Below are 15605 nucleotides of genomic sequence, written 5' to 3' on the forward strand. Positions count from 1 at the left end.
ATGTATCCTATAGAATCAACCGAGAAAGCGAAATACAAAATTCTGAAATGTTAAATCTGAAATGAAACTATCAATATCAACTCAGTTTATTTTCAATATATTTCATAGCTCTATCCAATGAACAAGTCTAGAAGCAATGAATACACACAGCACTTAGTTCTGGGTTTCTAAGTACTAAGCCCCACAGAAAGAACTGATCTTTAGATGAATGAATGATTCCATGACTGAAAGTAAAGTCTGGGTCATCATCTGTGCAGAAAGCAAAAAAAGTGCTCAAAGATGATGGGGCTATATTGAAAGGATGCAAGAAATAGCTTGAAATGGTTGTGCTGGCCAAATCTAATGGGGAATAGAATATTCACATGGCACCAAAGTAACACCCAGAAGCTTACTAGTTAAATTATAAAAGGAAAAATAAACTTTTATTTTTGAGGATCCAGTGATCACAACTGGACAGCTGTGTAGGTAGCCATCTTTCCCGTTCAGTAGGCAGTCACTATTAAGGAGAATAACCAGGTGTTACACAGCTTCCAATGTGATACAACATACACAATATTACTTTTGAGGTATTCTTGCCAAAACACGTTTAACCTCAGCCTAATCAAACATACAAACTTAATTCCAGTGTTCTACGACACTATACTATTTTAATACAGTGGGGTAAGGACTTATATCATCAGGAAACAACCAGTTAAATTCTGAATGTGAAAACACTCTACAACACAGATATCTTGGGCTCTTAAAAAAATCACTGTCATGGGGAATTTTAAAAAGATGAAGAGGCTGCTCAAGATTAAAGAGACATAACAAGCAAATCAGTTCAGTTTGGGGGGAAAAATATGTGTCTCATTTTAGAGACAGTTGAGAAAAACTGAATATGGACTGAACATCAGATTATATCAAAGAATTACTAATCATATAACCACAGTTAGGTATGAAGACTGTCCTTTTTCTTGAGAAATGCATGTGATCTACAATTCCACAACTTACTTTCAAATAGGGTAAAATGTGATGTAATACACATGTGAACATGCACGCACACACACACACACACACACACACATGAAAAGAGGGAAGGGGAAGGTGCCTTTGTGTGTAATTATAACAACTGGAGAGGTCAATCTAGGTAGAGGAATATGGTATTCATCACATTGCTTTTTTATATCTTGTGTAAATTTTAACTTTTTTGTAATAAAAAGCTGAGGGAGGGGGAAATAAGGTAGGATACTATAAATCAGAAATTTTCAAACTATGGTCCATGGAAACTTTCAGAGTGTCTACAAAGAAAAATCCATTTTCAGAAAAATAATATGTTGCCTGCCCTTTTCATTGTGTTGATGTTTGCAGGGATGGTGCAAAAGCAATGCTGGGTAAAGCTGTTGATATCTTAGCATGAATCAAGGTAGGGGCTCTGAACTGTATATAAGTAGTTATATTCTTCAATGCCAGTTATAAAATAAAATGCCAGTTTCAAACTAACATACATTGTAAAGCAACTACACCCCCCAAAAAAATAAACAATCAAAATAAAATGCCACTGTCACATAAGAAAAAAGCCCTTGATGAATTAGGTAAAATTACTGATTTAAATTGTAACCCTTAAGTGCACTAATGATCTATGTAAGAAAAATCAGTGTACCGAAAACACTTCTGTTGCATACAAAGTGTGGTTGTATCAAAGAAAAAACACTATTTACTGCTCAAGTTTCAAGCTGAACTAGCTACTTTTTTTCTGAACACCATTCTTTATTTGAAAGACCGACAAACTGCTTACATAGACCTGGGTGTTAGGCAGACATTTTCTCAAAAATGAACAAAGTAGGCCTGTCACTGCCAGTCATTTTCCCTGAAGTGTTTTCTGCCAATGAAAAAAATTTCAACTTTTAAGCAAAAACTAAAATTATGGAGAACTTTTATCTACTATTTTGAACTTGACAGCTTCAGTTTGACAATGATATTTTTGATACTGTATAACACAGTGTGTCATCATATGAAAGCTAGGATAAACCAGTGTAATCAGTATTTTCCAAAAGACCAGTGTATGACGTTATAAAACACTCATGTGTAAAAGATTCATTCAAAAGCAGGACAGAACAATAGATTTTAATGTAACAGTATGAAAAGGTCACTGGCAAGGTTTTAGATTCCAAGCTTCAATTAATCTTTACGTAACTCCTGCTTGTTGCATTTTGATGTAGTATCAAAGCAGAATGTCCACGATTACCTGAAAAAGCTATTTAAAATACTGTTAAGCTAAAATGTCTTCATACTTTTCAATTAAAACAATACAATAAAAAGTACTGAATGTAGAGGATATGAGAATCTAGCTGTCTCTTAACAGATGTTTATTGATGTACAATTGACTTACAACGCTGTGTTATTTCCTGTGGCACAACAAAGTGACTCAGTTATACACATATATTCTTTCTCATATTCTTTCCCATTATGGTTTATCACAGGATACTGAATACAGTTCCCTGGGCTAAGCAGTAGAACCTTGCTGTTTATCCATCCTAAATAGACTAGTTTGCATCTGCTAATCCCAAAGAATCAGAGATCAAACTGCCAACATCTGTTAGATCTTAGAAAAAGCAAGGGAATTCCAGAAAAACATCTACTTCTGCCTCATTGACTATGCTAAAGCCTCTGTGTGAATAACAAACTGTGGAAAATCCTTAAAAGAGACAGGAATAACACACCCCCTTACCTGCCTCCTGAGAAGCCTGTATGCAGGTCAAGAAGCAACAGTTAGAACTGGACATGGAACAACAGACTGGTTCCAAATTGGGAAAGGAGTACGTCAAGGCTGTATACTGTCACCATACTTATTTAACTTACAATACTGAGTACATTATGCAAAATGCCAGGCTTGTTGAGCCACAAACTGGCATCATGATTGCTGGGAGAAATAGCAACAATTTCAGACATACAATGACACAACTCTAATCACAGAAAGCGAAGAGGAACTAAAGAGCCTCTTGATGAAGGTGAAAGAAAGTGAAAAAGCTGGCTTAAAACTCAACATTCAAAAAATGAAGATCATGACACCCAGTCCCACCACTTCATGGCAAATAGATGGGGAAACAATGGAAACAGAGACAGACTTTATTTTCTTGGGGTCCAAAATTATTGCATATGGTGGCTGTAGCCATGAAATTAAAAGATGCTTGCTCCTTGAAAGAAAAGCTGTGACAAACCTAGCCAGCCTATTAAAAGGCAGAGACATTACTTTGCCAATAAAGGTCCAAATAATCCAAGCTATGTTTTTTGCACTGTCAATGTATGGATGTAAGAGCTGGACCATAAAGAAGACTGAGTGGCAAAAATTGATGCTTCCGAATTTTTAGTGCTGGAGAAGAGTCCCTTGGACACAAAGAGATCAAACCAATCAATATTAACAGAAATCAACCCTGAATATTCACTGGAAGTACGGATGCTGAAGCGCCAATACTCAGCCACTTGATGCAAACAGCCAACTCATTAGACTGAGGGCAGGATGAGAAGGGGGTGAAAGAAAACAGATGGTTGAATGGCATCACCAATTCGACGGACGTGAGTTGAGCAAACTTCAGGAGATAGTGAACGACAGGGAATCCTAGCATGCATGGAGTCATTAAAAAGTCAGACACAACTTAGTGACTGAACAACAACGATCCTGAAGAATCTAGCTGTCTTTTATTAAGCCAAACTTTATAAAAAGATTTGCAAAAAATGTACAACACTGCTACTCATCTCACTTCTTGTTGTAAGAAAATAATTCTCACTAAAATGCTACATTAATAATGGATCATTATTATTATAAGTGAATTATAAGTATCTTTGATATATATTTTCACTTTTAACTTGGTAAATACTGGTAAACAGTAACATATATAATCAAAATAGCTTTGGGATTCTCAGTAAAATTTTTAAGACTGTAAAGTAATCCTGAGAGCAAAAAATGGGGTAACGTTCACACTAGAAATCAAAACATGCCAGACACAATTTTAGAAATCAAACTCTCACCTAAGAATTAAGGACCACAGTCATTACACCACACTACCATAGCCCCTGACTCCAGAGCAAGTTAGCTCCATTGAAATTAGCATTAAGCACTTTTTTTTTCCCCTGCTGGGAGGTGGGTACATGGGGGTACAAAAGTACAACACAATCACTCTAAAAAGATTCCTAACTGGCTCTTCAGAGGTAAAAGAATTAAAAATAAAATGAGGCCAGATAATACAGACACGCTCATTTTTCAGTTGCTTAAAAGTAGTTCAATCTACAATAACGAAACTACAATAACATTATATAAGCTATTTAAGTAAAGGAATTTTTAAATACAAAGGTAAAGTCAAGCAAATTATTCTCAATACCTATGCAGGACCATATTTAAAAGACTTATAAAATGCCTAAGAATGAACTTACCCTTAACACTATATACAAAAATCAACTCAAAATGGATCAGTGACCTAAATGTAAAACTTGAAACTATAAAACTTAGAAGAAAACACAGGTGAAAAGGTAGACATCCAATTTCACAATGATTTTAAATATAACACCAAAAGTGTGGGTAACAAAAGAAAAAAAAAGATAAATTGGACTTCACTGATATTAAAGCACACTATCAAGACAACTCACAGTATAGGAACATTTATGTGCAAATTATATATCTACTGAGGCGTTAATATATAAAGAGCTCCTATAACTCAAAAAAAAACCCAAACAACTTAATTAAAAATTGGGCACTAAATAGACATTTCTCTAAAAAGGTGTACAAACGTCCAGTAAGTACATGAAAAGATGCTCAACATCATTAATTAGTAAAATATAAATCAAACCACAATGAGATAAAATTTCCCACACATTAGGATAGCTATTATCAGAAAACTCAGACAATAACATGTTGGTGAGGATGTGGGAGAACTGGAAAGCTTATGCACTACTAAGAATATAAAAATGGTACAGTCAAGGTGGAAAAGTCTGGCAGTAAAACAGACGTGGGCGTCCCTTGTGGCTCAGTGGTGAAGAATCTGCCTGCCAATGCCAGGAGGCACAAATTCAACACCTGGTCCATGAAGATCCCACGTGCTGCGGGACAACTACTTGTGGTCCAGGTGCCACAACTGCTGAGCCCACGTGGCACAACTACCGAAGCCTCAACACTCCAGAGCACGTGCTCCACAAGGAAAGCCGCTTCAGTGAGAAACGTGTGCACTGCAACTAGGTAGCAGCCCCTGCTTGCCACCACTGAAGCTCACACAGCAAGAAAGGACCCAGCACAGCCCGATAAATATTAAAAAAAAAAAAGACACACACCTACCATATGTCCTAAAAATTCCACTCCTAAATATCCAAATCAACTGAAAGCAGAGACTCAAAACAGCCAAAAAGTGAGAACCACCCAAGTGTCCTTCTACAGATGAGTAAATAAACAAAACGTGGTATATACATACACTGTAATATTATGCAGCCATAAAAAACAAACAACATCCTGATATATGATACATCCCTACAACAGGGATGGAACACCTTGACAACAACGCTTAGTGAAATAAGCCAGACACAAATAGACAAACATTGTGTGACTCCACTTACATGAGCTACCTAGAATAGGGAAACAAGAAAAATAGTATTTACCAGGGGTTGGGCAGGTCAAGGTGGAGTTGTCATTCAATGGAGCTATTTGTTAACGGTTAATGTCACTGAACTGTATACTTGCATATAATGAAAGAGCATGTTATGTATGTTCTACCACACTTCAAAACATGGTAACAATGCTTTTACAAAATGACTCCCATATAGCCTTCGAAAGACAAAATTATATTGCCATGATGTTTGTTGGTTATTTTTAAATTAAAAAATTAAGAGTTAAGCCCTCCAACAACAAAAATACAAATCACTGATAGGGCTTTACTTACCCGTTTGGGGCCACTAAAAATCTTTCTGGTATTTTCCTTTGATTTATCTCCTTGTTTATTTGGAGGCTTCTTCACACTTTCAGGCACACCAGGCAAGTCCTCTGTAAAATCCAAGTGTTCTGAAATGGTAATCAAAACTAGCTAGCTTTCTATTATTTCAAATTATCTACCAGACAACTAATGAATATTCTGGGGAGAAAGAAGCACACTGTGGGGAGGAAAAGATAAAATAAAAACAACACAAAGCTGACGAAATACTCCAATGATATTATTCTCACTCTCCCATACTCACTCCCTGCTTGTACCCTCCTACTCTAGAAGAAAATCAGAAACTTGGTTGCAGTGTATGTGCTCCAGTTTTATCAGCAAAATCAATTCTTTTCCAGAATAATTTTTTCTTCAATGTTCATATAACTGCTTGTTATCTATCAACATTAAAATTAGCAGTCTAGTTTAAAATACACACACGCACACACCAACAGGTGATATGTACCTGTAACATTTTTCTAGAAGTACACTGAATCATGTTGGCCTTCAAGGAATGCCTGTTTAACATCTACAGAAGCCACATTAAAAAAAAAAAAAAGGATACAGCTATCCTTGGAAGAAGATACAGAATAACCTAGTACAATGTAGTTCAGTGGTCTGTGGCATTCTCACAAAATCAACCAAAGAATTATATTAGTTTCCAAATGGTTGTATTTTTTCCCTAGCCTAAACAAAAAAAAGAGGGGGTAAAAAAGGGAGACTTTTCTCTATCCTAACTCTTAAAACTGCTGTTTCAAACACTGTATAAAGACTTAGATTCCAACTAATCAATCAAACGGTCTCTAATTTTTAAACGTTATTTGCTATCAACTTGACATTTCTGAAAGGGAGTCTAATGATTTAGGACAACCTGCTATCAAGGTTAGCATAGAAGCTAACTAAGTAGGTTGTAGCAGGACAGGAGTTCAGGTTTCAGTATTCAGTTACTAATCACCCTCCTGAGAAAGCAACTATAAAGCTGTCTGCCCAGTCGTAGCTCAAGTGACTGGCAAAGATGCAGCAGACTTCATTTCTTCAGAAGGGATTCAAGACAACATGGGATGAATTCTGAAAATAGTCTTATTTTTTCTAGTGGGGAATAAGGCAGGCTGCTAGGGGGTACTCTTGTATAATTCTAGTTTTGAAAATAAGAATGATTCTAATCTAGCAAAATTATTTTTAGGCCAACTGAAGCAAAATGGTAAGTAGTCTCAAGTATGACATACTCTATGAGAGACATGATACATAGAAACCTATGATAGCTCTAATTCACCATGATTCTTGTTCTATGACCCTAAAAGGACAAAAGCTTTAACAAGAAAACCAATATAAGAAAAATGTATTTGGTTAAATATAAATAAATATAAGCCCCTGTATCACAGAGGCTTTCATACACTCTTCCTCAACAGTCAATTCACATCATAATGTTCTTGTCAAGTAATGACTTACTCATAGCAAGGCTAAGCTATTTCTTTTATCTTTCAGTGGAAACTATCAACTCAAGTCATAACGAGTCCTACTATCTTAAGGGACAAATTAATTTCACTGATAAGAATGCAAAACCATTTAGTTAGCATCTTTCAATTTTATTAAGTCAACTTACAAGAGTGATCCTGAAGATTAAGATTTAATCTCAACTTTATAAATTCAAGGTATTTCCCTCATTTCAACCATCTAATATCAATACAATTCTATATGACCAAAGTCTATCCTTCTGTCTCCACTGGGTTTAGTTTTTCCAAGCTAAAACATCAAGATGTTTGGTATCTCTGTGTACACACAAATATACACAATTTTAAAATTCTCAACTGCCAATGGCAGAATTAAAATACAAATATGAAAAGACTCCTCAATTTACAAATTGGTTCCTTACAAGGTGGGACTTTATTTCCATTTAAAATGCTGTATCTTTAGATAAGGTAATCTTTGGCACTAAATAGGTATTTCTGTTGAAATTAAATGTAGTAACAAGTTACAAGCTATCAAGGAGAAAACTAAGTAACTATTATTTAAGCCTGAAAAACACATTTAGTTTTTTAAGTCTTACCTGCATTATTAGAACTAGACTGACTGTCCTGGGAATTATCATTGCTTTCTGGAGGAGGCTGCAAGGAGGGTGATGGAGCTGTTTTAGTTCTTTTTTTGCTTGTCTTTCTTTCCACCTGACAGTCATCATCTTCATCATCTTCACTTTCACTGAGATCATCAAAGCCAAAATACTTAATTTTGTAGTTAGAACTCCCAGAACCTCCCTCATCACCTCCTGTCTCATCATGATCTTCAAACCCAAAAAATTCAAGTTTAACATCCTTTTTAGATTTAGTATTACTAGGTCGAAATCTAGTAGTGGTCTTAGATGTTGCAATATCTGCTTTTTTTCTTAGCCGGCCAGCTTCTCCCAAATCTGCAGGAGTTGAAGCAGTGAACTCATCCATGCTGCGTTCCATAGTATCCTGTATGGTAACATTACAAACTGACAAGCAAGATGGATGTAAAACAGTATAATCTCTAGTCCGTCCAACCGTCCCTCTAAAACTGGTCCCACAACTTACACTGCCTTTCTTTGCCTGATTCAGGCCATCTTTACTTGATTCACTGTTTGCTTTGGCTAAGGCCTGACTGGTGCCGTCCATCAGCTTATCAAAATTCGACGCTCCTTGTGCGGATTTTGCTTTATTGGCCCTACAGTACGTCCTACAGTTGCTTGGCCTAAGAACACTTTGCATCATGTCTTCCTCAATGGCTTCATTTAGATTTTCCAATCGATTTTTAAAATCCTCATCCTTCATCTCCAAAAGTGGATCACTATCCAGATTTAAAATACAATCTTCAGATCTGCTGTCTTCAAAATCATTATCCCATTCATATAAACCAGTTCTTACAGATCCCTTGATTGATGATGTTTCTGATGGCGATTCTGACCTTTTCCCAAGTTGGGAATTCCAAGTATCATTTTCCTTGATTTCATCAGCTTTGTATCCAGAAGCCACTGTAGTTTCTGCATTGTGTTTCTTAGTACTGTCTTCAGCATTTTTGTAAATATGGTGACTATTCTTTTCATGTTCTTCACTAAAGTTCTCCACTTTATCTATAAAAATGAAAAATAGGTCAAAGGATAAAAATATGAGTGGTATCAATGTAAAAGTTAATAAAAGGGACATTTGGTTAATTAATAGAAGTCATTTAATTTTGAAATAATTACAATAATTTTAAATTGTGGAAAAAAATAAATGTTTATGTATCTGACAATTTATTCTTCTACCTTTTCAATATATAGCTCTCATGTCTTCTACTGACCTCTCCCTAGGCATCCAAGTCCCTTTAAAATTGTCACCCTCAATTTAAGAGATTTCAGCAGTGTTAAACAACAGGATCAATTCAGAATGACATACACATAGTCAAACCTTCTCAGAGGTACAGTAGATTTTTCAAACAAAAATGCTTAAACTAAAAATTATTTAGAACCTAAACAATGTAACTTGGACTGCAAGGAGATCCAACCAGTCCATCCTAAAGGAGACCAGTCCGGGGTGTTCACTGGAAGGACTGATGCTGAGGCTGAAACTCCAATACTTTGGCTACCTCATGCAAAGAGCTGACTCACTGGAAAAGACCCTGATCTGGGAGGGATTAGGGGGGCAGGAGAAGGGGATGACAGAGGATGAGATAGCTGGATGCCACCACTGACTTGATGCACATGAGTTTGGGTAAACTCCGGGAGTTGCTGATGGACAGGGAGGCCTGGCGCCCTGCAATTCATGGGGTCGCAAGAGTCGGACAGGACTGAGCGAATGAAATGAAACAATGTAATACAATTAATGAAGACATTCTGGCAGTGCCTATTTCTCCTGAGTAGAGTTGTCCATATGGCATGTCAGTTCTGTCTAGAAACCTGTTCCAGATTCAGGTTTCTGTAGTCAACTCTGCTTTTCATTCCTTCTTCTGATCATGAAAGCCACATAATTTCAACGCTTTTTTTAAACAGTGCCTCTGATGCCTAAGTTTCATGGCTACAGTGGTTATTTATCCATATCCTGCTGCACGCTCAGTCGCTTCAGTCGTATCTGACTCGTACCCTGTGGACTGTAGCCTGTCAGGCTCCTCTGTCCATGGGATTATTCAGGCAAGAATACTGCAGCAGACTGCCATGCAATCTTTCAGGGGAATCATCCCGACCCAGAGATCGAACCCAGGGCCTCCTGCGTCTTTGCACCGCAGGCAGATTCTTTACCACTGAGCCACCAGGGAAGCCCTTATTTATCCGTATCAGCCAGTGGTAAATCACGAATTGCCTATTCATTTTATAGCTGGGGAATCCATTTTTGTTGTCTTTAATTTTGACATTAGAAATATTGTTTTAATCTTTCTAAATAAGAGATGGAAATGTGATTCAAATCGGTATTATAATTAATTCTTCAAGTACTTGATGGTAGAAAATCCCAGGTTCAATATTTATGATAAATTAATAAAGTTATGAAGAAAAAAACCTGCAAAAAAACCTACATTTATAAAAGTCCTTTACAAATCTCAATTAACAAATCATCAAATGCAAGCAAAGGGATGCTTTACATGAATCCACTATACAATTTTTAATGCTACCCAATGGTTGTAAATGTAGTTTATATTTACTTACTTTTAGAAGGCATCTAATTTACAGGTATACGTGCTTTATTCTTAGATATTTCCCAGGCAAAGGCAAGGAACTATAGTTTTCATAATCTCAGAAGTATCGTATCACTAAGCATAAAATACTGAAAAGCTAACAATTAATAGCTGACTCTAACATCTGATACATTTTTAAAAGGGGCTGAAACAAAGGCAAGTTTAAAACCAAACCTTAAGAAAAGATACCACTGCTTTTATAACAAGTGGAAAGAATATCAGTAGCTCAATCTGGAGACCTGTGTAGGGCTCAGAGAAGACCCTTAACTTAGGGAGTTTTCCTGAGGGTTTCAATTTCTTCCTCTGTTCAAAAGGGAAGCAACTGACCCATACTACTTTAGAGCATTAATGGAATTAATTGCTAACAAACGCCTATGGCAATGCTTTGTATGCTTAGCTACAAAGATGTGTATAAGATGTCATCAAATATCATACTACACCATTTTTATAGCTACACAGCATTGTCTTAATGTTAAAATTTATTTAAGCTATTTCTAACTGTTTTATGTAAAAACATCCTTTTGACAAAAGTTTTACGATAACAATAAACTTTATTATTCACGTTTTTAAAAATTACTACTTCAAGTTTTACCTACCACTCCCATTTCAGAGTATTCTCATGGGCTGCCTTTCACATGTAAATCCCACTCTGTTGTGAGCATACCTTTATATATTCAAGTGCAAAGAGTAATAAAGAGCTCTACAGAATGAAGTACTGTCACTAAAAGTTATGTCACTAGCACATATAATTTATTCATGTATTCAATTACATAGCATAATCTTACAGATGAATTATAAGAGTATATTATATAATTTTTAAATTTATGAAATACATTACATAGATAAAAGCTAATTAAATCAACAAAGAGTTCTGCCCAAGAAAAGCTATCTAAGTTTTCTACAACAGTATTCTAATATATAAACTGAATACTTTCTACAGTCCTTCACCATTTAGGTCTTCAACAAATATTCTCAACTATACCTTCAGAAGAGAGAGCAAGGCTATCCTGTCCCAAAATGCAAAAGAGCAATTACTTTCAACTATCCTTCCTCCCCAAACGGACCCCAGCTTCACTGTCAGATAAATTAAAGTTATATCTCAAAACATCAAGGCAGGGAGAAAGGAAGTGAAAATTGGGTTGTTTTTCTTCTTTTACAATGACTTGTACTGAGACAATTTTAGGGCTTCTGTAACATTTCTATTTGGAAATCTTCCTTATTTCCAGTTCTTAGATGGCTAAACTGTTTTCCATATGCCAAGAGGTTCACTCACACCACCTCAGCAAGAAAGCATACTCATCTATCTTTGCTCAAATGTCCAACCCAGTACACACCCTCAACTCTTTTTTTTTTAACAGAGAAGGTAAGTATTAACTCTGTTTTAAGCTAAACCACCTATGTAAACAGAAATGCATTTCTAACAGATAACAGTTCAGGAATTAAATGGGTAAGTGCCAGCTCTGCCACTTACTGACTAAAATGACCTTTGGCAAGTCACCCTAAGAAGTGGGGACAATTTCTTCATCTGAAAAATGAGCTAATAAAAATCTGTCTCATGGACAATTTGAACAGATAAAAGAAGATAATGTAACTAAGGATACTTGCAGGTTAAAGAGCACCACACAAATGCAAACTATTGTAACAACTCTGCCAAAATATAGAGTATATTTTTAATAACCTTTTAGTGAGACATTTCTTAATGGAATTTAATTGTACGTTCATCAATATTTCCTTAGGACCCTGTGTCTATCAGCTTCAAGCAAGGAATCCAAAATTACATTTTAAAGCCTACTGTTCTTCCTTAACCTAGAGGGTGAAGACTGGATTATGGAGAAAGTTTTCAGAAGAAGACTTAGCCTAGCACCATCTTCAAAGATACTTAATAAATGCCTTTTAATGTCACTAGATTTTAGCATCTACCCAGTCTTTTATATATTAGGTAGCATATGAGGGAGGGAATTTAGCACAGTAAAGACTACATGGAGTTAGTCTACAAACTACATGTTTGGGAGCGCATGTACACCCGTGGTGGATTCGTGTCAATGTATGGCAAAACCAATACAGTGTTGTAAAGTAAAATAAAGTAAAAATAAAAATTAAAAAAAAAATAAAATAAAATATAATAAAAAAAGACTACATGGAATTTGGAATCTGAGAAACATGGTATTGAACTACACACCTAAGACAGTAATTAGATGTGTAAAAATTTGGCAACTCTTATTTCCTCTCTAACCTTCATTCTGCTTATCTAAAAGACAGTAAGCAACCTTACACAGAAGTTTAATTAAATGTCTACTATTTCCTTAAGATTCTTAATTTTGAAAGGAAATAGAGGATTCCTTTTAAAATAAGAACACATCAGTACTTACAATAATGTGAGTATACATGGTTTTATAAAGGAAAATACTCAGGTGAGATAATTTAAGGCTTCCATGAATGAAGTGAATGCTGAAACACTTAAAAAGTGGGAAGGGAGGTTTGATTAGAGATTTATGAATGATCTCATGGTTTCTGCATATCTCATAAAACTGAAAAAAAAAGTCTGTGTACAGTTTTCAGGGAGAGTATCTATAATTTTAGCAAGTTCGCACACACTCCAAAATATATTTTTTAACTGATAAAGGACAAGGGAAGGAGCAAAATATCTGTGGGAAATCAGTGTATGTTAATTGTAGAACTTCGTATCTTTATGGGAAAGATTATTCAATAATATGTTCTGAAACATTTATCTTCAACCATAAAGCAAAAGAAATTTCACCAAAATTAAATGTCCATTAAAAAACCACTAATGTGCTCGCTTCGGTAGCACATATACTCAAATTTGAAAGATATAGAGATTGGCATGGCCTCTGCACAAGGATGACATGTAAATTTGTGAAGTGTCCCACATTTCTACTTTCTCCAAAGAAGATGCACCACTATCAAACACGTGAAAAGATGCTCCACATCACTCATTATAAGAGAAATGCAAATCAAAGCCACAATGATCAGAACGGACATCATCAAAAAATCTACAAAGAATATATGCTGGAGAAGGTGTGGAGAAAAGGGCACTCTCTTGCACTGTAGGTGGGAATATAAACTGATACAGCCACTATGGAGAACAGTATGCTGCTGCTGCTGCTAAGTCGCTTCAGTCGTGTCTGACTCTGTGCGATCCCATAGACGGCAGCCCACCAGGCTCCCCCGACCGAGGGATTCTCTAGGCAAGAACACTGGAGTGGGTTGCCATTTCCTTCTCCAATGCATGAAAGGGAAAAGTGAAAGTGAAGTCGCTCAGTCGTGTGTGACTCTTCGCGACCCCAAGGGCTGCAGCCCACCAGGCTCCTCCATCCATGGGAGTTTCCAGGCAAGAGTACTGGAGTGCTTTGCCATTGCCTTCTCCAGAACAGTATGGACGTTCCTTAAAAAATGAAAACGATGGAGAAGGAAATGGCAACCCACTCCAGTACTCTTGCCTGGAAAATCCCATGGCTGGAGGAGCCTGATAGGCTCCATGGGGTCACAAAGTCAGACATGACTGAGTGACTTCACTTTCCTTTACCATGTATGCTACAGCAGCTGGGCCTCTCACCTGCACAGGTAACAGATGTAAAGCATATGTTTTCTGTTTAATATTATCTTGGACTAGCCGTTCACAAACTTTCTTAGGAATCATGGTTCCCTAGTCAAGAATTTGCTTGCTCCAACTTCAATCACAATGGCCTCAGGCTTAATAATCTTATCCTTTTAAAAAAAACAAATAGTGATCTCTTTACCTGCTATCACTAGCATTATCATTCATAAAAATTAAAAAAAAAAAAGAAAAAGAAAACTACCATGTGATGCAGCAATCCCACTACTGGGCATATGCTCTGAGAATACCATAACTCAGAAAGATGCCTATCTCCTATAGTCAGTCATAAAGAGTACGGTCAGAAAGAGAAAAATATCATCATTAATGCACATATATGCAGTCTAGAAAAACGGCAGAAATAGAGGGCGAAAATGGTAGGAACTGCCAGGCAGAAAGAGACAGACCCAGAGAATGGACTTGTAGAGGGCTGGACAAACTCAGAGCAGCACTAACCTACACTATCTGTACAGCAGATCCCTAGGGTGAAGCTGCTACAGGGCACAGGGAACTCCGTGCTCTGTGATGACCTAGAGGGGCGACACATGGGGGTGGCTGGGAGGCTCAAGAGGGAGAGGATGTATGTATACCAACTGCTGATTCACTCTGTTGTACGGCAGAAACTAACACAACATGTAAGGCAATTATACTCCAATTAAAACCATTAAAAAAAAAACACAATTTAGGGAATTTCCTCCCAGTCCAGGATCCTGTATGCTGCAGTGTGTCCCCCACCCCCATCCCCGCCTTCACAAAAAAAGAAAAGATGAAAAACTACAATGTTTTTTAAGAGAACTACCCAGACCAGTGGGGCAGGGGAATTACAATGCCTACAGCTCAACAATAAGATATCGAATAAAATAAAAAACAAAAAAATGATCAAGCAATTTGTCAGTCCCTTGATTTAAAAAGAATATTCAATAAACATATAAAATATATTAAAAGACATTTAATTCATTAGTTAGTTATTAGGAAGATGCAAATTAAAACTATAATGAGATGCTACTGCACAACCACCAAGAGTTAAAATTCACAATGCCAAGTACTGTGGAGAAAGTAAAGCAACTTCAACTGGCTGTAGCAAAACCGGGAACCACCACTTTGGCATTACCTACAAAGCTAAACTTAACAGTTATCCTCAGTTGAATTCAGTTCAGTTGCTCAGTCGTGTCCGACTCTTTGCGACCCATGGACTGAAGTAGACCAGACTTCTTCCCTGTCCATCACCAAATCCCAGAGTTTATTCAAACTCATGTCCATTAAGTCAGTGATGCCATCCAACCATCTCATCCTCTGTTGTCCCCTCCTCCTCCTGCCTTCAATCTTCCCCAGCATCAGGGTCTTTTCAAATGAGTCAGTTCTTCCCATCAGGTGGCCAAAGAACTGGAGTTTCAGATTCAGCA

General features: G+C 36.7%; 1 protein-coding gene and 1 non-coding gene across 19 annotated transcripts in view; one reads left to right on the forward strand and one right to left on the reverse strand.

Moving 5' to 3' along the window:
* Nucleotides 1-15605, reverse strand: part of WAPL (WAPL cohesin release factor) — a 77358-nt gene that overhangs the window by 41088 nt on the left and 20665 nt on the right. For 10 of the 18 annotated variants that reach the window (XM_060406432.1, XM_060406428.1, XM_042241198.1 and 7 more), the window contains 2 exons: nt 7975-9015; nt 5901-6019 (listed from right to left, as the gene is read on the reverse strand). In XM_060406432.1, coding sequence (XP_060262415.1) covers nt 5901-6019; nt 7975-9015 — 1160 coding nt within the window. The remainder of the gene's footprint in view (nt 1-5900; nt 6020-7974; nt 9016-15605) is intronic. The other 8 variants (XM_060406434.1, XM_060406431.1, XM_060406429.1 and 5 more) reach the window with 1 other exon arrangement.
* LOC114110896 (U6 spliceosomal RNA) lies at nt 13380-13483 on the forward strand. The gene has a single exon (XR_003587065.1). It is a non-coding gene; the product is annotated as a U6 spliceosomal RNA (small nuclear RNA).

This window comes from Ovis aries, chromosome 25, assembly GCF_016772045.2.
Source record: "Ovis aries strain OAR_USU_Benz2616 breed Rambouillet chromosome 25, ARS-UI_Ramb_v3.0, whole genome shotgun sequence".
NCBI lineage: Eukaryota > Metazoa > Chordata > Mammalia > Artiodactyla > Bovidae > Ovis > Ovis aries.